This window comes from Oncorhynchus keta, chromosome 19 (genome assembly GCF_023373465.1).
Source record: "Oncorhynchus keta strain PuntledgeMale-10-30-2019 chromosome 19, Oket_V2, whole genome shotgun sequence".
NCBI lineage: Eukaryota > Metazoa > Chordata > Actinopteri > Salmoniformes > Salmonidae > Oncorhynchus > Oncorhynchus keta.
The window spans coordinates 6,063,569-6,084,236 of NC_068439.1; the positions used below are offsets into that span (position 1 = coordinate 6,063,569).

General features: G+C 44.2%; 1 protein-coding gene and 2 long non-coding RNA genes across 23 annotated transcripts; all 3 read right to left on the bottom strand.

The window, feature by feature from the left end:
* Positions 1-1,475: 1,475 nt before the first annotated feature.
* On the bottom strand, positions 1,476-3,667 carry LOC127909146 (uncharacterized). 19 transcript variants are annotated; one of them, XR_008069915.1, is made up of 3 exons: positions 3,283-3,312; positions 2,416-2,456; positions 1,476-2,251 (listed from the first exon to the last, which is right to left on the bottom strand). It is a non-coding gene; the product is annotated as an uncharacterized LOC127909146 (long non-coding RNA). The 19 variants fall into 19 exon arrangements; XR_008069921.1 differs by lacking the exon at positions 2,416-2,456 and adding an exon at positions 2,866-2,907; XR_008069932.1 differs by lacking the exons at positions 2,416-2,456; positions 3,283-3,312 and adding an exon at positions 3,652-3,667.
* Positions 3,668-3,744: 77 nt separating this feature from the next.
* Positions 3,745-16,493, bottom strand: nup42 (nucleoporin 42). Its single transcript, XM_052469138.1, has 7 exons — positions 16,229-16,493; positions 11,751-12,012; positions 11,188-11,276; positions 9,614-9,690; positions 6,964-7,050; positions 6,756-6,858; positions 3,745-4,302 (listed from the first exon to the last, which is right to left on the bottom strand). The coding sequence occupies exons 1-7, from the start codon at positions 16,371-16,373 to the stop codon at positions 3,806-3,808; spliced, it is 1,260 nt and encodes a 419-aa protein (XP_052325098.1). The 5' UTR covers positions 16,374-16,493; the 3' UTR covers positions 3,745-3,805.
* LOC127909151 (uncharacterized) lies at positions 7,480-8,650 on the bottom strand. Of its 3 annotated transcripts, none has more exons than XR_008069941.1 (3): positions 8,453-8,650; positions 7,817-7,880; positions 7,480-7,689 (listed from the first exon to the last, which is right to left on the bottom strand). It is a non-coding gene; the product is annotated as an uncharacterized LOC127909151 (long non-coding RNA). The 3 variants fall into 3 exon arrangements; XR_008069942.1 differs by having other exon boundaries at positions 7,849-7,880; positions 8,391-8,650; XR_008069940.1 differs by having other exon boundaries at positions 8,391-8,650.
* Positions 16,494-20,668: the final 4,175 nt, after the last annotated feature.

The following is a 20,668-nucleotide window of genomic DNA, read 5'->3' on the forward strand; positions in this document are numbered from 1 at the left end:
TTTTCTGTACTTCTGGCTGTACAATTTTTTGATTGACACATGTTGATTGATGTTGTAAATTCTGTTCAAGATCAAAACATTCGTGAGCAACTAAATTCATTGGGTTTGTCTCGTTGAACACGTACTAACTACTGCAGTCAGACAACAATGACTTGTAATTTACTAAAATTGCTGCAAGCCTTCCGCACTCACAATGCAGCCAGGCACGTGTGTAGTGTGACTTGAGTGTGTGCCAAGAGAAAATCGTTTTAGTGTCATTTAGAGGGAAAATGCGTGCATTTTAGAATTTTAGTCACTTTTCAAAAGTTGCTACAAGTTCCAAAAAGCTGTTAAAAGTAGCCACATTTGTTGCTAGGTGCTGTTTGAAAAAAAGGTTGTCATGGTAGTCTGATAAATTGCTAAATCTAGCAACACAATTGCTAAATTGGCATCATGGGTAACAACGGATTATGTTGGATATAGTTTGCGCATGCGCACTTGGTCATAAACGACATTTTCAGACAGGGTATTTTTTTCAGTTGCATGTAACTTTTTATTTCAATTTTTTTTTGTGTAAATACATACTGGCCATAGATGCGGAATGTACGGGTGCTGCACCTTCTGCACCCCCTGAAATAAAAATAATTTAAAGTTTCCCCAGGAACCCAATCAGCTGACAAAAAATATCGCATCACCCCCCCACGCATAAACTACTTCCCACGGCTATAATACTGACCATAACGAAACAGCTGGTAAATGGCAAACCATGGTCGTTGTTGACTCTATATTTCCCTCTTTCTAAATTTCCACCGGATATTTCCATCTCTGTCCATGAAACCGCTCACAAATGGTATGAGCATTTTACAATGGTGTTTTCCCCACAAATTGCATTTTGGAACTTGCGTGTAGTGTGTATGCTAATCAACATTGTAACATTGCGATCTGTTCAGCCTTATTCATTTATATGGCGTATACACCTCCACTACACTACTTTTATACTCCTCGTGGAGATTGAGTATACGCAGAATCCACTATATTGTGACGACTCATCGGAAATCGACCCTGCCGCACGAGCCATGCATTTGCGACACAGTCGATAGCTCGCCGGATCTCGGGCTCGAAGGTCGAGGGTTCGAGACCTGCTCCATGCTGTTTCAATACATTATAAACAAAATATGCGCTGTTGTATAAAACAGTGTAACTAAAATACAACGTAGAGTAGTAGAACTATAATGATCCGTGTCGAGAATACAGTACTTAAATACACAGTACAAAACCCCCATGGTAAAATGTATAGAATTGCAAGAAATTAGCTACCAGGACTCAGAATATACCACATATATGTGTGTGAATAGAAAAAGTGTCTATTTGCAGTAGTTATACAGGATGAGCCAGGACGAGTCCAATCAGAGAGCCTCATTCATGGTGGCTCTCTGGTATAATGTGAATTGTATAGGACCAATAAGAAAAACGTCTAATCTGCTACTGTACACATGTTTTATGTTCTGATGAAGTCACAAGACGGTTTTAATTTAATGAAGGACAGAACAAAGTATTGTTTATACAATATACACCTGGGGGGGACGACACACACAAGATGAACGCAAACAAAAACAGACCATAATTTGGTTCAAAGCAAAAATACCACCAACCATAATTAAAACACACTTATTTAAATTTTAAAATAGCAAAAACAGTAGCCTATTTTAGTCCCTGGTACAGTCAGACCTCCAGTAGTCTGACTATCATCTGTCTTACATTCTGCTCCACCCTTTCATTTTAAAAGGAAACGTTTCAACCAAATGACATGGCACTATTACCAGGAACACCATCTTGGTTGAAACTTGACATCCTTCAGAATCCATTTGATAGATTTCTTCTTCTTCTTCTTCTTCTTCTTCTTCTTCTTCTCTCCCCCCCAGTAGAAACTAGTCAGATTAGTGATTACATCAAGGATGAGGGAGAGTCTGTAAATTAGCGGTGGTTTTTTAACTCATCAAAAAGGCTTCAGAGATATTCAGTCCAGCTCTTTTCCAACAGGTCAGTTAAAAGGAAAGGAGACGAGCCATTTTAAAAATGTCCATGGTGGGATCAGACCACCTGCTCATTAACAGGGGGTGTTTGAGTGGTGGGATCAGACCACCTGCTCATTAACAGGGGGTGTTTGAGTGGTGGGATCAGACCACCTGCTCATTAACAGGGGGTGTTTGAGTGGTGGGATCAGACCACCTGCTTATTAACAGGGGGGGTTTGAGTGGTGGGATCAGACCACCTGCTCATTAACAGGGGGTTTGAGTGGTGGGATCAGACCACCTGCTTATTAACAGGGGGTTTGAGTGGTGGGATCAGACTACCTGCTTATTACGGGGGGTTTGAGTGGTGGGATCAGACTACCTGCTTATTAACAGGGGGTGTTGAGTGGTGGGATCAGACCACCTGCTTATTAACGGGGGGTTTGAGTGGTGGGATCAGACCACCTGCTTATTAACAGGGGGTTTGAGTGGTGGGATCAGACCACCTGCTTATTAACGGAGGGTGTTGAGTGGTGGGATCAGACCACCTGCTTATTAACAGGGGGGTTGAGTGGTGGGATCAGACACCTGCTTATTAACAGGGGGTTTGAGTGGTGGGATCAGACCACATGCTTATTAACGGGGGTTTGAGTGGTGGGATCAGACCACCTGCTTATTAACAGGGGGTTTGAGTGGTGGGATCAGACTACCTGCTTATTAACAGGGGGTGTTGAGTGGTGGGATCAGACCACCTGCTTATTAACGGGGGGTTTGAGTGGTGGGATCAGACCACCTGCTTATTAACAGGGGGTGTTGAGTGGTGGGATCAGACCACCTGCTTATTAACGGGGGGTGAGTGGTGGGATCAGACCACCTGCTTATTAACAGGGGGGTTTGAGTGGTGGGATCAGACCACCTGCTTATTAACGGAGGGGTTGAGTGGTGGGATCAGACCACCTGCATATTAACAGGGGGGTTGAGTGGTGGGATCAGACCACCTGCTTATTAACAGGGGGGGGTTTGAGTGGTGGGATCAGACCACCTGCTTATTAACGGGGGGGTTGAGTGGTGGGATCAGACCACCTGCATATTAACAGGGGGGGGGAGTGGTGGTGGATGAGACCACCTGCTTATTAAAGGGGGGGGGAGTGGTGGGATCAGACCACCTGCTTATTAACAGGGGGGTTGAGTGGTGGGATCAGACCACCTGCTTATTAACCAGGGGGGTGTTGAGTGGTGGGATCAGACCACCTGCTTATTAACGGGGGGGTGAGTGGTGGAATCAGACCACCTGCTTATTAACGGGGGGGGTTGAGTGGTGGGATCAGACTACCTGCTTATTAACAGGGGGGTTGAGTGGTGGGATCAGACCACCTGCTTATTAACGGGGGGTTTGAGTGGTGGGATCAGACCACCTGCTTATTAACAGGGGGTGTTGAGTGGTGGGATCAGACCACCTGCTTATTAACAGGGGGGTTTGAGTGGTGGGATCAGACCACCTGCTTATTAACGGGGGGTTGAGTGGTGGGATCAGACCACCTGCATATTAACAGGGGGTTGAGTGGTGGGATCAGACCACCTGCTTATTAACAGGGGGGTTTGAGTGGTGGGATCAGACCACCTGCTTATTAACGGGGGGTGAGTGGTGGGATCAGACCACCTGCTTATTAACAGGGGGTTTGAGTGGTGGGATCAGACCACCTGCTTATTAACAGGGGGTTTGAGTGGTGGGATCAGACCACCTGCATATTAACGGGGGGTTGAGTGGTGGGATCAGACCACCTGCATATTAACAGGGGGGTTGAGTGGTGGGATCAGACCACCAGCATATTAACAGGGGGGGGTTTGAGTGGTATCTGTCCCAGGGTGAACCTCTTCCCTCCAAACTCCTTCAGTTCCTCTTCACTCAGCTGGCTCTGGGGGGTGAAGAGACTGTCTGCTGGGGCCATAACCCCAAACCCTCCACTCGCCTGTCCAAAACCACTTGCAGCCACTGGCGCTGCACTCCCGAAACCACTCCCTCCAAATGCTCCTCCTCCACCAGCGACCGTCGAGGTGAAGCTAAACCCGGACGCAGAGGCAGGAGCTCCGAAACCGACTGTAGTTGGCTCCTTGTTGGCAGCAGGGGTGGCAAAGGAGAAACCGGCTGCAGAGGGAACAGTGGTGGCCATCGAGCCAATCCCAGTGGGAGCTGGTGCGACGGCTGACGCAGCACTGCCGAGAGCAGCAGAAGCTGCACCTGGTCCAGCAAAGCTGAAATTACTGGCACCCGAGGTGCCCTGGACTGGGACCTGAGCCGGCACTCCGAAACCTGAGGAGAGGAGGGAGAGTCCAGTTTGAGAGAAGTACGAGATATATAAACTCAGCAAAAAAAAGAAACGTACCCTCACTGTCAACTGCGCTAATTTTCAGCAAATTTAACATGTGTAAATATTTTTATGAACATAAGATTCAACAACTGAGACATAAACTGAACAAGTTCCACAGACATGTGACTAACAGAAATGGAATCATGCGTCCCTGAACAAAGGGGGGATCAAAATCAAGAGTAACAGTCAGTATGTGGTGTGGCCACCAGCTGCATTAAGTACTGCAGTGCATCTCCTCCTCATGGACTACACCAGGTTTGCCAGTTATTACTGTGAGATGTCACCACACTCTTCCACCAAGGCACCTGCAAGTTCCCGGACATTTCTGGGGTGGAATGGCCCTATCCCTCACCCTCTGATCCAACAGGTCCCAGACCTGCTCAATGGGATTGAGATCCGGGCTCTTCGCTGGACATGGCAGAACACTGACATTCCTGTCTTGCAGGAAATCACATACAGAATGAGCAGTATGGCTGGTGGCATTGCCATGCTGGAGGGTCATGTCAGGAGGAGCCTGCTGGAAGGGTACCACATGAGGGAGGAGGATGTCTTCCCTGTAACACACAGCGTTGAGATCACCTACAATGACAACAAGCTCAGTCCGATGATGCTGTGACACACCGCCCCAGACCACGACGGACCCTCCACCTCCAAATCGATCCTGCTCCAGAGTACAGGCCTCGGTGTAACGCTCATTCCTTCAACGATAAATGCGAATCTGACCATCACCCCTGGTGAGACAAAACCACGACTCGTCAGTGAAGAGCACTTTTTGCCAGTCCTGTCTGGTCCAGCGATGGTGGGTTTGTGCCCATAGGCGACGTTGTTGCTGGTGATGTCTGGTGAGGACCTGCCTTACAACAGGCCTACAAGCCCTCAGTCCAGCCTCTCTCAGCCGATTACGGACAGTCTGAGCACTGATGGAGGGATTGTGTGTTCCTGGTGTAACTCGGGCAGTTGTTGTTGCCATCCTGTACCTGTCCCGCAGGTGTGATGTTCAGATGTACCGATCCTGTGCAGGTGTTGTTACACGTGATCTGCCACTGCGAGGACACTCAGCTGTCCATCCTGTCTCCCTGTAGCGCTGTCTTAGGAGTCTCACAATACGGACATTGCAATTTATTGCCCTGGCCACATCAGCACTGCTCATGCCTCCTTCCAGAATGCCTAAGGCACGTTTACACAGATGAGCGCAGATTCTGCTGAGTTTATATCATCCTACGAGCCCACAAACATTGGCACTATCTCATGGAAACCTTATGCTCAATATAGGAATGAAGAGGATTAGGAACGCAAGTAAATATTTAAAAGGACAACTGCATGTCCCACTAATATAGGAGTTAGAGGGTCTTAGCCAGTTAATATAGGAGTTATAGGGTCTTATCCAGTTAATATAGGAGTTAGAGGGTCTTAGCCAGTCAACATAGGAGTTACAGGGGGTCTTATCCAGTTAATATAGGAGTTATAGGGGGTCTTAGCCAGTTAATATAGGAGTTATAGGGGGTCTTAGCCAGTTAATATAGGAGTTACAGAGGGTCTTATCCAGTTAATATAGGAGTTAGAGGGTCTTAGCCAGTTAATATAGGAGTTAGGGGGTCTTAGCCAGTTAATATAGGAGTTAGAGGGTCTTAGCCAGTCAACATAGGAGTTATAGGGGGTCTTAGCCAGTTAACATAGGGGTTAGAGGGTGTTAGCCAGTTAACATAGGAGTTAGAGGGTCTTAGCCAGTTAACATAGGAGTTAGAGGGTCTTAGCCAGTTAATATAGGAGTTAGAGGGTCTTAGCCAGTTAATATAGGAGTTAGGGTCTTAGCCAGTTAATATAGGAGTTAGAGGGTCTTAGCCAGTCAACATAGGAGTTATAGGGGGTCTTAGCCAGTTAACATAGGGGTTAGAGGGTCTTAGCCAGTTAACATAGGGGTTAGAGGGTCTTAGCCAGTCAACATAGGAGTTAGAGGGTCTTAGCCAGTTAATATAGGAGTTAGAGGGTCTTAGCCAGTTAACATAGGAGTTAGAGGGTCTTAGCCAGTTAATATAGGAGTTAGAGGGTCTTAGCCAGTTAACATAGGAGTTAGAAGGGTCTTAGCCATGTCTGTATTCCATTTAACATAGGAGTTAGAGGGTCAGCAGATCTTAGTTAAGCCAGATGGAGTTAGAGGGTCTTAGCCGGTCACAGTGTCTTATCCAGTCAACATAGGAGCTGCCTGGGGTCTTAGCCAGTTAACATAGGAGTTACAGGGGTCTTATCCAGTACATATAAGGCTTTCTATTTGTCTTGTCGTATTACTACAGAGTAAGGTCTTAGCCAGTCAACATAGGAGTTAGAGAAGGCCTCCATGTCTGTATTCCATTTGTATTGTCTTCTTATGAAGAACACAGGCTACAGCAGATCTTACCTGTTCCGAAGCCAGATGGTGCTGAGGACCCAAAGCCGGTCACTGGTGTCGACCCAAAACCTCCAGACGCTGCCTGTGGTGCTGGGTTGTCCAGCTCTGCAAGCTGGGAGAGACGAGAGAGTATTACTCACCTGGTACATATAAGGCTTTCTATTTGTCTTGTCGTATTACTACAGAAAGTAAGTGTGTGTGTGTGTGTGTGTGTTACCATAGCGACCCTGGTGTTGCCGCTCATAGCCCTCAGCTCCTGGACTCTGCTTCTCCATTGGTTGACCAGCTGATTGATGACGTTAGCCTAAAAACACAAGGAAGGCTGCTGTCAGTATTGAATTAAATTAATTTCTCAGTAAAAAAAAGTAATGTGATGCTATCTGGAATCCCTGTTCTTAAGTTAGAATCACTGTTGGGAACAAGGAACTGAAGCCCCTAAACTCCTCATAATGTGTGACCTCTCTCTCCCTCTCCTACATAATGGGCTCCCCTCTCCTACATAATGGGTGACCTCTCTCCCCTCTCCACATAATGTGTGACCTCTCTCCCCTCTGCTACATAATGTGTGATGCTTCAGACCCTCTCTCCCCTCTCCTACATAATGTGTGATCATGTGTGACCTCTCTCTCCCTCTCCTACATAATGTGACCTCTCTCTCCCCTCTCCTACATAATGTGACCTCTCTCCCCTCTCCTACTCTCTCTCCCTCTCCTACATAATGACCTCTCTCTCCCCTCTCCTACATAATGTGACCTCTCTCTCCCCTCTCCTACATAATGGGTGACCTCTCTCTCCCCTCTCCTACATAATGTGTGACCTCTCTCTCCCCTCTCCTACATAATGTGTGACCTCTCTCTCCCCTCTCCTACATAATGTGTGACCTCTCTCCCCTCTCCTACATAATGTGTGACCTCTCTCTCCCCTCTCCTACATAATGTGTGATCTCTCTCTCCCCTCTCCTACATACTGTGTGACCTCTCTCTCCCCTCTCCTACATAATGTGTGACCTCTCTCTCCCTCTCCTACATAATGTGTGACCTCTCTCTCCCCTCTCCTACATAATGGGTGACCTCTCTCTCCCCTCTCCTACATAATGTGTGACCTCTCTCTCCCCTCTCCTACATAATGTGTGACCTCTCTCTCCCTCTCCTACATAATGGGTGACCTCTCTCTCCCCTCTCCTACATAATGACCTCTCTCTCCCCTCTCCTACATAATGTGTGACCTCTCTCTCCCCTCTCCTACATAATGTGTGACCTCTCTCTCCTCTCCTACATAATGTGTGACCTCTCTCTCCCTCTCCTACATAATGTGTGACCTCTCTCTCCCCTCTCCTACATAATGTGTGACCTCTCTCCCTCTCCTACTCTCTCTCCCTCTCCTACATAATGTGTGACCTCTCTCTCCTCTCCTACATAATGTGTGACTCTCTCTCTCCTCTCTCCTACATAATGTGTGACCTCTCTCTCTCCCTCTCCTACATAATGTGTGACCTCTCCCTCTCTCCCTCTCCTACATAATGTGTGACCTCTCTCCCCCTCTCCTACATAATGTGTGACCTCTCTCTCCCTCTCCTACATAATGTGACCTCTCCCCCTCTCTCCCTCTCCTACCTGACCTCTCTCCCCTCTCCTACATAATGACCTCTCTCTCCCCTCTCCTACATAATGTGTGACCTCTCTCCCCTCTCCTACATAACGTGTGACCTCTCTCTCCCCTCTCCTACATAATGTGTGACCTCTCTCACCTCTCCTACATAATGTGACCTCTCCCCTCTGCTCCAGCCTCTCCTACATAATGTGTGACCTCTCTCTCCCCTCTCCTACATAATGTGTGACCTCTCTCTCCCCTCTCCTACATAATGTGTGACCTCGCTCTCCCTGGTCTCCCCTCTCCTACATAATGTGTTTACCTCTCTCTCCCCTCTCCTACATAATGTGTGACCTCTCTCTCCCCTCTCTCTCCTCTCCTACATAATGTGTGACCTCTCTCTCCCCTCTGCTCCAGCCTCTCCTACATAATGTGTGACCTCTCTCTCCCCTTTCTCTCCTCTCCTACATAATGTGTGACCCCTCTCTCCCCTCTGCTCCAGCCTCTCTCTGCTCCAGCCTCTCCTACATAATGTGTGTATATCAGAGGGGTTGGTTAAAAGCAGAAGACAAATGTCTGTCTCATATGTATCAATAAAGCTGTGTCCATGACATTGAATCCCAGTGCAGAGTTGCCTTCACGTTATACTGTGTCCATGACATTGAATCCCAGTGCAGATGCCTTCACGTTATACTGTGTCCATGACATTGAATCCCAGTGCAGAGTTGCCTTCACATTATACTGTGTCCATGACATTGAATCCCAGTGCAGAGATGCCTTCACGTTATACTGTGTCCATGACATTGAATCCCAGTGCAGAGTTGCCTTCACGTTATACTGTGTCCATGACATTGAATCCCAGTGCAGAGATGCCTTCACATTATACTGTGTCCATGACATTGAATCCCAGTGCAGGTCTCACTTATACTTGGTGTCCATGACATTGAATCCCAGTCTCAGCTCCATTATACTGTGTCCATGACAGAGCCCAGTGCAACCCTGCACATTAGAGGATGACATTGACCCAGTTCAGATGCCATCCTGCACACATCCATTCAATATACTGGAGTTAACAACACAGAATCCCAATCTAATATAGCCTGACATTGAACTTCTGCTACTACTACTACTACATTGAACTACAGCTAGTACTACTCCTACATTGAATCCCAGTGCAGAGTTCTACTACAGTGTCCATGACATTGAATCCCAGTGCAGAGTTGCCTTCACGTTATACTGTGTCCATGCAGATAAAGGGACACATGCATTCTACTCACATATCCCTGCAGGTCTCCTGATGGCTTGGTGTTGTAGTACTCCAGTCTCAGCTCCTCTGGAGAGAGCTCTGTGAACCCTGCACAGAGGAGGAGACCCGGTTCAATGCCCTCCACATCCATTCAATATACTGGAGTTAATATCACAGCCAATCTAATATAGCCTGCTACTTCTGCTACTACTACTACTACTACTACAGCTAGTAATACTACTACTACTACTACTACTACTACTACTACAGCTACAACAGCTAGTAATACTACTACTACAACAACTACTTCTGCTACTACTACTACTACAGCTACTACTACTACTAATACAACTGCTACTACTACAGCTACTACTACTACTACAGCTACTACTACAGCTACTACTACTACTGCTACAGCTACTACTACAACAGCTACTACTACAGCTACTACTACTACTACAGCTACTACTACTACACAACTACTACTACTACTACAGCTACTACTACTACTACAGCTACTACTACAGCTACTACTACTACTACTACAGCTACTACTACTACTACTACTACTACTACAGCTACTACTACTACTACAGCTACTACTACTACTACAGCTACTACTACTACTACTACTACAGCTACTACTACTACTGCTACTACTACTACTACTACTACTGCTACTACTGCTACTACTACTACTACTACAGCTACTACAGCTACTACTACAACTGCTACTACAGCTACTACTACTAGCTACAGCTACTACTACTACTACTACAGCTACTACTACTGCTACTGCTACTACAGCTACTACTACTACTACAGCTACTACTACTACTACTACAGCTACTACACACTGCTACTACAGCTACTGCAGCTACTACTACTACAGCTACTGCTACTACTACTACAGCCTACTACTACTACAGCTACTACTACTACTACAGCTACTACTACTACTACAGCTACTACTACTACTACAGCTACTACAGCTACTACTACTGCTACTACTACTACTACAGCTACTACTACTACAGCTACTACAGCTACTACTACTACTACAACTACTACTACTACTACTACTACTACTACTACAGCTACTACTACTACTACTACTACTACAGCTACGACTACTACTACTACTGTTACTACTACTACTACTACTACTACATCAAGATCTATCCAAGATGTTCCTTCCATCCCAACTGAGCTAATGGTAAACAACTGTGTTTTTATTCATTTATCTTATTTCACCTTTATTTAACCAGGTAGGAAATCTATCAAATTAACACTGGTGATAGATGTGCAGATGAGGATGTGCAAGTAGAAATACTGGTGTGCAAAAGAGAGAAAAAAATTAAATAAAAATATGGGGATGAGGTAGTTGGATGGGATATTTACAGATGGGCTATGTACAGCGGCAGCGATCGGTAAGTTGCTCAGATAGCTGATGCTTAAAGTTAGTGAGGGAGATATGAGTCTCCAACTTCAGTTATTCAGTCAAACTAACCAGACCATCCTATAGTGGGACAGACCAAAGCTAAGCTGTTTGTCTTACCTGAGATGGTTGCTTTGAGGACAGAGTAACTAAGCTGTTTGTCTTACCTGAGATGGTTGCTTTGAGGACAGAGTAACAGGAGAAAAGCCACTGGCCTGAAGTCTCCCAGATCTCCATATCTTTCTGGATGGTCTCCCTGGTGAGGAGATAAGGCATTCTGATAACAGGCCATTTCATTTACAGACTACTTTGTCAGGGACTCATTTTTATATATATATATATATATATTATATGATGGTGGAAAATAAGTATATATATATATAATATACTTATTTTAAGTACTAAGACTACTTTGTCAGGGACTCATTTATTTATATTTATTTATATATATATATATATATATATTTTCCACCATAATTTGCAAATAAATTCATTAAAAATCACACAATGTAATTTTCTGGATTTTTTTCCCTCATTTTGTCTGTCATAGTTGAAGTGTACCTATGATGAAAATTACAGGCCACTCTCATATTTTTAAGTGGGAGAACTTGCTGACTAAATACTTTTTTGCCCCACTGTGTGTGTATATATATATATATATATGTGTGTGTGTGTCAATTCTGAATCCCATTGAGATAATTGTTTCCACACAAGCAAACAGTGGACTTACAAGTGTTTTTCATTGTCTTCCCCTTCTCCTCTCCCACCTTTGTCGAAGCTGCTTTGAGTGTTTAAGACAGAAAATCTGTTTTGGTTTGGAGAGGAGGCTGCGAAACTGAAGTTAGAGCTCTGGGCTTGGCTGTCCCTTCCTCCTCCTCCTCCTCCTGGACCCCAGTTGTTGCCACCCTGCTGGGAGGAGAAGGATGACGGCTGGACGTAGTTTCCTCCTCCAGACCTCTGAGCTGGGTTCACCCACACTCTGTTCCCAAACCCTAAAAACAGGACGTTCATAGATTTGACTACCCTTATATTGGACGGGAGAAATGTGTTTCTAGGCTGCATAACATGATGACCCACTTTCAATTCATTAGCTTCAAAAGCCCATCTGTTTCTGTTTTTTTTTTAAGTTTGTTTTTTTACTTGCCAGAACCTCTGCTGAAGGTTTAATGCAAGAGTACTCTCACCAGCCCAGAGCCAAACCTCGCGCCCGAAGGTTCACAGCCCAGAGCCAAACCTCGCGCCCGAATTAGGCGTATTTGGAGAGTCTTGATACAAAATTTGAACAGAAATGCAATGGTTCATTGGATCACTCTAAAACGTTGCACACCCATTGCTGCCATCTAGTGGCCAAAATGTACATTGCATCTGGGCTAGAATAATACATTATGGCCCTTCTCTTGAACTGTTTCCTTTCAAATTGTATCAATAATATGCATATCCTTGCTTTAGGTCCTGAGATACAGACAGTTAGATTTGAGTATGTCCTTTTAGGTGAAAATTGAAAAAAAGGGGGGAGGATCCTTAAGAGGTTTTTAATTAACAAAGTACTGAGTAAAGGGTCTCAATACTTATGTAAATGTGATTTCTATTTTTTTTTTTTAAATAAAATATCAAACATTTCAAAAATCTCAAATTTGGAAGTTGGTGTGTGAAAGCAACTTTGCATCAAAGAAAGCACCGGCACTGCGGCGAAATCAGTGGGATCTCGCATTGTTTTCAACACACTGTTTGAAAAACATAATCAAACAAATCTTTCGGAGGTCATTGATGACGTGGCTGCTTTGAAACGAGCAACCGAGATTTCTTTTTTTAACTAACTAAACATTTACAAAGGACGGTGGCTCCATTGCATGATTTAGGATTTTAAATGTAAAAAAACTGAACAGCCAATCGAAACTCATAATTTAAAAAGATTAGAAACTGGTACTGTAAGTATTGTGATAATATCGTATTGTGATAATATCGTAATATCGTATTGTGATAATATCGTATTGTGATAATATCGTATTGTGATTTTCTTGGCAAAGAAAACTTTATAAAAAAATTGAGCGATCTTTCCACCTGCAAAGGTGAAATACCTTGATAAAAATAAAATAAAAAGCTTCCAGCAGTAGTCGGCTCCTGTCAGTTCTGGGATTATGGATTTTAATGGTCACGGAACTACATGAGATTGTATTTTGAATTACGTGGTCGCACACAGATGTGGGTGCAAGTGTGATTCACAAATGTGTATTTTCGCTCGTTAAATCTTTCACACATCATTATGTGGGCGGCAGCGTAGCCTAGTGGTTAGAGCGTTGGACTAGTAACCGTAAGGTTGCGAGTTCAAACCCCCGAGCTGACAAGGTACAAATCTGTCGTTCTGCCCCTGAACAGGCAGTTAACCCACTGTTCCCAGGCCGTCGTTGAAAATAAGAATATGTTCTTAACTGACTTGCCTGGTTAAATAAAGGTAAAATTAAATTAAAAATACAAACGGTGGTAAAGTTGACATTTGAATCCATTCAACAAGAACAATGATTACAAATCCATTTACGAGCATGATGAACATTCTGCTGCAAATCTTCACATTTACTGTCACGTTACCAAGAGATTCGTAAGCTTTTAGAAAGTTTAGTAAATTTGTGGAAAAGGGATTCACAAGTAAAAATGCGATTCAAATTGCCATGAATAAAATGCAATCGTGTTCGTTGTCCGTAGTTTATACTTGCCCATACCATAACCCCATACCATAACCCCATACCATAACCCCATACCATAACCCCATACCATAACCCCCCATAACCCCATACCATAACCCCATACCATAACATAACCCCATACCATAACCCCATACCATAACCCCATACCATAACCCCATACCATAACCCCATACCATAACCATACCATAACCCCATAACATAACCCCACACATAACATAACCCCATACCATAACCCCATACCATAACCCCATACCATAACCCCATACCATAACCCCATACCATAACCCCATACCATAACCCCATACCATAACCCCATACCATAACCCCATACCATAACCCCATACCATAACCCCATACCATAACCCCATACCATAACCCCATACCATAACCCCATACCATAACCCCATACCATAACCCCATACCATAACCCCATACCATAACCCCATACCATAACCCCATACCATAACCCCATACCATAACCCCATACCATAACCCCATACCATAACCCCACACCATAACCCCATACCATAACCCCATACCATAACCCCATACCATAACCCCATACCATAACCCCATACATAACGCCATACACGTGGGACCCCATTGTGAGGCCCATAACATAATGCCAAATTCTTTAACCCCATACCATAATGGTAGAAAAATGAACATTCAATTCTCTGGTAACAAACCTGGCGACCATTCCTGCGGTCAGCATCCCAATTTCACACTCCTTCGAGACATCTGTGGCGTTCTGTTGTGACAAAACTGCACATTTTAAAATAGACTTTTATTGTTCCCAGCACAAGTTGCACCTACGTAATGATCATGCCATTTAATCAGCTTTTTGATATGATACACTTGTCAGGTGGATGGATTACCTTGGCAAAAAATAAATTATCACGAACAAATTTATGGACAATTTTGGAGAAATAAGCTTTTTTTGTCCATATGGAACATTTCTGGGATATTTTATTTCAGCTCATGAAAAATGGGACCAACACATTACATGTTGCGTTTATATTTTTGGTCAGTATAGATCCCACATGGATTACGACAGTCCCCTTCTTCTGGTGTAAAACGATAGGAAGCAGCCTAATGCGCTGTACCCGAGCCCTAGGATAGGTTTCTGCCCCGGGAACCAAGATGTTTCTTGCCATAAAGCTGATGATTATAACGGCTGGTGAGAGGAGGTTCCGGAGGAGCCGGTGTGTCAGGCAAGACAGAGTAGCCACTTCTTCTCTATAGTCCTCTGCCAGTAAACAATTGTTGCACTGAAACAACCGGTTGATCCACATTGTCCCGGAAGAGCGCATAGTAAATACAACTCCTCCACAAGATGCTCCATGTTTCCTCTGAACAGGGAAGCCTCCATGAGAAGAGACATAGCAACAGACTCCAGAGATAAAGACTACTAGGCGTATTGGTTGGGTATCATTTGACATGAGTGTTAACCTAGTTACTGACTGACTAGACAGTATTGTTATTCCTCTTTTTCTTATTTCATTTCAGGTGTAGAGGGAGTCAGAACATTAGAAAGCAGCATACTGCCAGACCACCACAGGACCCTAGAGGTATTACAGTCAAATGACACAATGACACATTACATCAATGACACTAACAAAATGGTTGGATTGTTCAGCAGGGATAGGGTAAGAGCTAAGAATAACAAATAATTAAAGAGCAGCTGGAAATAAAAAATAGTGGGGCTATATACAGGGGGTACTGGGTAGAGTCAATGTGCGGGGGCACCAGTGTCCGAGGTAATTGAAGTAATATGTACATGTAGGTAGAGTTATTAACGTGACTATGCATAGATAATAACAGAGTAGCAGCAGAGTAGACGAGGGAGGGGGGCAATACAAATAGTCTGGGTAACCATGATTACCTGTAAATGTCAAATTACAAGTTTCCAACCGTTGTTAAATCTTTCACACATCATGATACAAACTTGCGAACTTAAATTACACATTTGCTAATCGTACTTTCAAACACATCTCAATGTGCGACCACGAAATTCAAACTCACATCATGTTGTCATCGTTATAATCCCGTAATCAGTTGACAGTGATGACGTCTGAAGCTGATAACGTCATAATCGCGTAGTATTGTTACGCTTAGAACACACCGACAGAGTTCTCATGTTGGTCCAACATAATTACATTCATTCCCAATGAAACGCTGCGTTGGCCTTGCAGTGCGTTCTTTGTGGTGCATATGTTGAATTTATCGAACGTATGCGTCAAACTGTATACGTAGACGGCTTGACAGAAATGGTAGCAGGAGGTGAACGTTGAACACATATCCAGATGATGGTGCGTACTATTTTAGCGCAATGACAACGTCGGTGCGTTTGAAGCGTTCGTGTGACACAAGCGTCGATACGTTGTGTGGAATCAGTAGTGTTTAAAAAAAAAAACTAAATCAGATCCCCGTTCTCAATCGTTCCATGACTAGCTACAGTATAGCAGGAGAAGACTGGGAGCTACTACAACTAGGTACCCCTTACCTCCTCCCCCGCCTCTGTTGGACTGTTGAGGGGGGCGGCTGTTGTACTCTCCACCGTAGCCGCCACCGCCTGCTTTTGGGTGCTCATTCCAACACTTGTCGCCATATCGACACCGGCCTTGCATCCAAAAGTTGCACACCGGCATAGTGTTGCAGGATTTAAAGTTGTCGGTGCGGTGAATGAAACAAAATCCTCTCGTTTCCTACTATAGTTTTCATCACCACATTGTTTTTGTTCAGATTACGCCATTTTGAAAATGTCGCAGGGCTATGACGTCGTTTTTAAAGTGCGTTTAATGCAACAGGGCGCCCTTGTGTTTGGTTTTGGTACTGCAGACAGGAAAGTAAATCAATCAACAAAATTCATCAGACCGTGTAGAAAATAGTACAGTAAATAATTATATACGGGTAAATAGGCAATTAAATAATTATATTACTAAATAATATACAATGTATAGTATTATTGTGTGTGTGTGTCTACGTGTGTGTATATGAGTGAGTGTCACATGCATGTGGGTGTTCAAATGCTGTAAATAAATAGCCTATGTTTAGAGCATCAAAATTGTCTTGATTGTCAGTGTTGATAGTACAGTTGCTATGTAAACTGTTATTTTTAGCTTATAGATGAAAGTATTGCGAGACAGAGAGGAGGAGGGAGTTAAAGAGAGGAGGAGGAGGGAGTGAAAGAGAGGAGGAGGAGGGAGTGAAAGAGGAAGGAGGGAGTGAAAGAGGAAGGAGGGAGTGAAAGAGGGAGGAGGAGGGAGTGAAAGAGGGAGGAGGAGGGAGTGAAAGAGAGGAGGAGGAGGGAGTGAAAGAGGAAGGAGGAGGGAGGCAGAGGGAGTGAAAGAGGGAGGAGGAGGGTGGCAGAGGGAGTGAAAGTGTGAGGAGGAGGGTGTGAAAGAGTGAGGAGGAGGGAGTGAAAGAGTGAGGAGGAGGGAGTGAAAGAGTGAGGAGGAGGGAGTGAAAGAGGGAGGAGGAGGGAGTGAAAGAGGGAGGAGGAGGGAGTGAAAGAGGGAGGAGGAGGGAGTGAAAGAGGGAGGAGGAGGGAGTGAAAGAGGGAGGAGGAGGGAGTGAAAGAGGGAGGAGGAGGGAGTGAAAGAGGGAGGAGGAGGGAGGCAGAGGGAGTGAAAGAGGGAGGAGGAGGGAGTGAAAGAGGAAGGAGGAGGGAGTGAAAGAGGAAGGAGGAGGGAGTGAAAGAGGAAGGAGGAGGGAGTGAAAGAGGAAGGAGGAGGGAGTGAAAGAGGAAGGAGGAGGGAGTGAAAGAGGGAGGAGGAGGGAGTGAAAGAGAGGAGGAGGAGGGAGTGAAAGAGGGAGGAGGAGGGAGTGAAAGAGGGAGGAGGAGGGAGTGAAAGAGGAAGGAGGAGGGAGTGAAAGAGGAAGGAGGAGGGAGTGAAAGAGGGAGGAGGAGGGAGTGAAAGAGGGAGGAGGAGGGAGTGAAAGAGAGAGGAGGAGGGAGTGAAAGAGAGAAGGAGGAAGGAGGGAAAGAGAGAAGGAGGAAGGAGGAACACAGAATGAGTGTCTGTGGGATTTGCCAACTCCACCGTTTCACCGGTGGTGGCGTAGTCTTTAGGGGCTTTGCCATGACAACACACAACCTGTGCATCTCATGTTTATTTTACCTGGAGGTCCGTGCAGCGTTCACACAGTACCACAGTCATTTCGGTTACTGGCCTAATGCTCCAACCACTAGGCTACCTACCGCCCCCATACAGGTAGAGATGGCAGCGTAGCCTAGTGGTTAGAGTGTTGGACTAGTAACCGGAAGGTTGCAAGTTCAAACCCCCGAGCTGACAAGGTACAAATCTGTTGTTCTGCCCCTGAACAGGCAGTTAACCCACTGTTCCTAGGCAGTCATTGAAAATAAGAATTAACGGCTGGTGACTTGCCTGGTTAAATAAAGGTAAAAATAAAATAAAAAGAGACACACACAGTATCACAGATCACCAATCACATGCACACACTGAAACTGTAAGTCACTCCATCCTAATATTCCTGCAAATAGTATGTGTTCTGGTTATTGTTGACAAAAAGCCCATGCTATTGTGAGTCTGTCTGCCTGTGAGTGAAAGGAGTTTGATACTTGGTGCCTGAGAACATGTCTGCTAGATGACATGAATACAGAGGGTGTCATTGTGTTCTTAGATCCAGTAATTCCTAAAAATGTGCTAGCTACCTGTTTAATTGGCTGTCTTCATGCTCTCTCTCTCTTGCTGATGTCCACCAAAAAAATAAGTCCTCAGTGACACTGAGCATGCTGATGATGTGGGGCTGTCCTGAGTTATAACTCTAACCAGCATCCAAGAGCTTCCATAAAGGCTGGGAGGAAAACCCGCTGAAAGATTGGGCCACATCCAACAAAATCTGGATATGCTTTTCAAGAGACCCTCCACAACCTGCCCCACTCACCCTAGAAGGACAGGAAGTACCAGTGCTAACAAAAACAAACTACTGTATCTTGGTTTTCATCTAGACTCTAACCTCAGTGGTGACACTTGTGGAGCAGTCAGTGAGGAAGGCCTCAAAACGTTCTTGACAGACATGGCCCACCCACTGAAGAACCGGGTCACAGTATACACTACACTGGTCAGGCCTTGTCTGGAACACGGTGGAGTGCTGTTAGTTGGAAGTAACAAAAAGCAGCAGGCCCAACTGGACAGGGTGCAGATGAGGGCTCTGAGGATCATCTCTAGAGGTGTAGCAGTCTAACCACAGCTCCCACCATTACAGAGTAAAACCAGAAGGGGCTGCAGTGCACAACCAGGCCCCAAAGAAACAGACAGAAATGGTTATGTATCGTTGCCCGTACGAGCCGCCTAAAAAACAACACCACTCTGCCCTCCTGTCAGACTGTACAACAACTATTTTACCCCGCAAAAAACATTTTTCAACAATCACATTTTTTCAGCTCCCATCATGAAAAAAATGTCCTGCAAAGTTTTAACTGTCCTGTATTCAATTTATAAACTATCTAAATAAAGAGTCACACACTCCATATATAAACTACCAGTCATTTATTGGGTATTTACCAATGTTTCAGCATCACTGTAACTTCTTCAGGGTGATGTCATGAAGACTAGAACCAGGTTATGTAGACAAACAGTGCAATTAGTGCAACCAATGACAATCGTGAGGGGTGTGTCATAATTATTAAGTTAATTAGAAGTAATTAGTGAAACTGTTTAAACAATAGTTTATACATATTAAATATATTAGGATATTGTTCTCATATAGAAAAAGATTGAATATTCTACATCATATTAGCATACATACATACATTATTGTTTAATTCAATTTCACATATTTGTTTGGTATTTCATTGAATATTTGTTCCATGTAATCTTTTGGTTCAAACTTAATGTATAATGAGCATCATCAACAGGGGGAACATATTAGGGGTACGCTAATAAGCTGTAGAAAGAATATATATATTTACAGGACTTGTTCATAAAATAAATAAAGAATTGTTCATAAGAAGGGCCTGAGATCAAAGTCAATATTCAGACCACTAGGGGTCAATGTTTTTAGATTGGACATCCAGTAAGCCTCCGTTTGTAGTAGGAGGATCTCGTTGTTACCACCTCTCCTTGTTAGAGCAACATGCTCAATGCTTGCGTATTTAAGAGGAGATTGGATGGTTAGCTTCGACAAAGTGAGCTGCTACTGGATAGTCAATGTGATTGAGGTGCGCTATCCGTTGTTTTAATTGTCTTTTTGTTTGTCCAACGTAGGCTGAATTCTATTTACAACATCTGTTATGTATTTTTAAATGAGTGCTTAGTCCTTTATTTATGATTTCAAACCTTCAGTTTTATTTGTGAGCAAGAATCAATCAATCAACTCAAACTCTTTATTTTGCTCTCTCTCTCTCGCTCTCTTTCCCTCTCTCTCTCGCTGTCTGTCTCTCTCTCAAACACACACACACACACACACACACACAGCTAACACTCCTTAGTTATTGTGAGACGACTATAGCATTTTGACACATACACACACACACACACACTTCATCACAAATTCAGTCACGTGAAAAATTGATTGGGAGGGGTCGGCCTGCGAGAGTTTTTTTTTGGCCCCCCCCAAAGTATTTAGTACGAAAACAAAATGGTCAAAAGAGACAATCACCAAGAATTCAGCCAAAAAAAAGATTTCAGGTAATCTTTTCCCAAGTATTCCTACAAATAAAAATAGATAAATAATAAAAACAGTGCGCAGTTGGCCCAGCGTCGTCCGGGAGCAGGCTGTCATTGTAAATAAGAATTTTGACTTGACTAAAGGTAAAACACATTTTGTTGTAATTCTTTTGTCACTCAAAGTCTGGGTGGTAATGGCAGGAGTATGGGGTAACGTTAGTTGCAGCATGGTGAGGGTGAATTAAATATAGCTAGCTAGTTAGCGACATTAGTGTCTCTCTATTTATAAAGAGAGTGTAGGAATGAGTGGG

Coding starts and splice junctions, on each gene's coding strand:
- nup42 (XM_052469138.1), bottom strand. CDS start 16,373: ATGCCGGTGTGCAACTTTTGGATGCAAGGCCGGTGTCGATATGGCGAC. Junction 12,013..16,228: donor CAACAGAGGCGGGGGAGGAG/GTAAGGGGTACC, acceptor TCCTGTTTTTAG/GGTTTGGGAACAGAGTGTGG. Junction 7,051..9,613: donor CAGGAGACCTGCAGGGATAT/GTGAGTAGAATG, acceptor TTGTGTTTTTAG/GCTAACGTCATCAATCAGCT.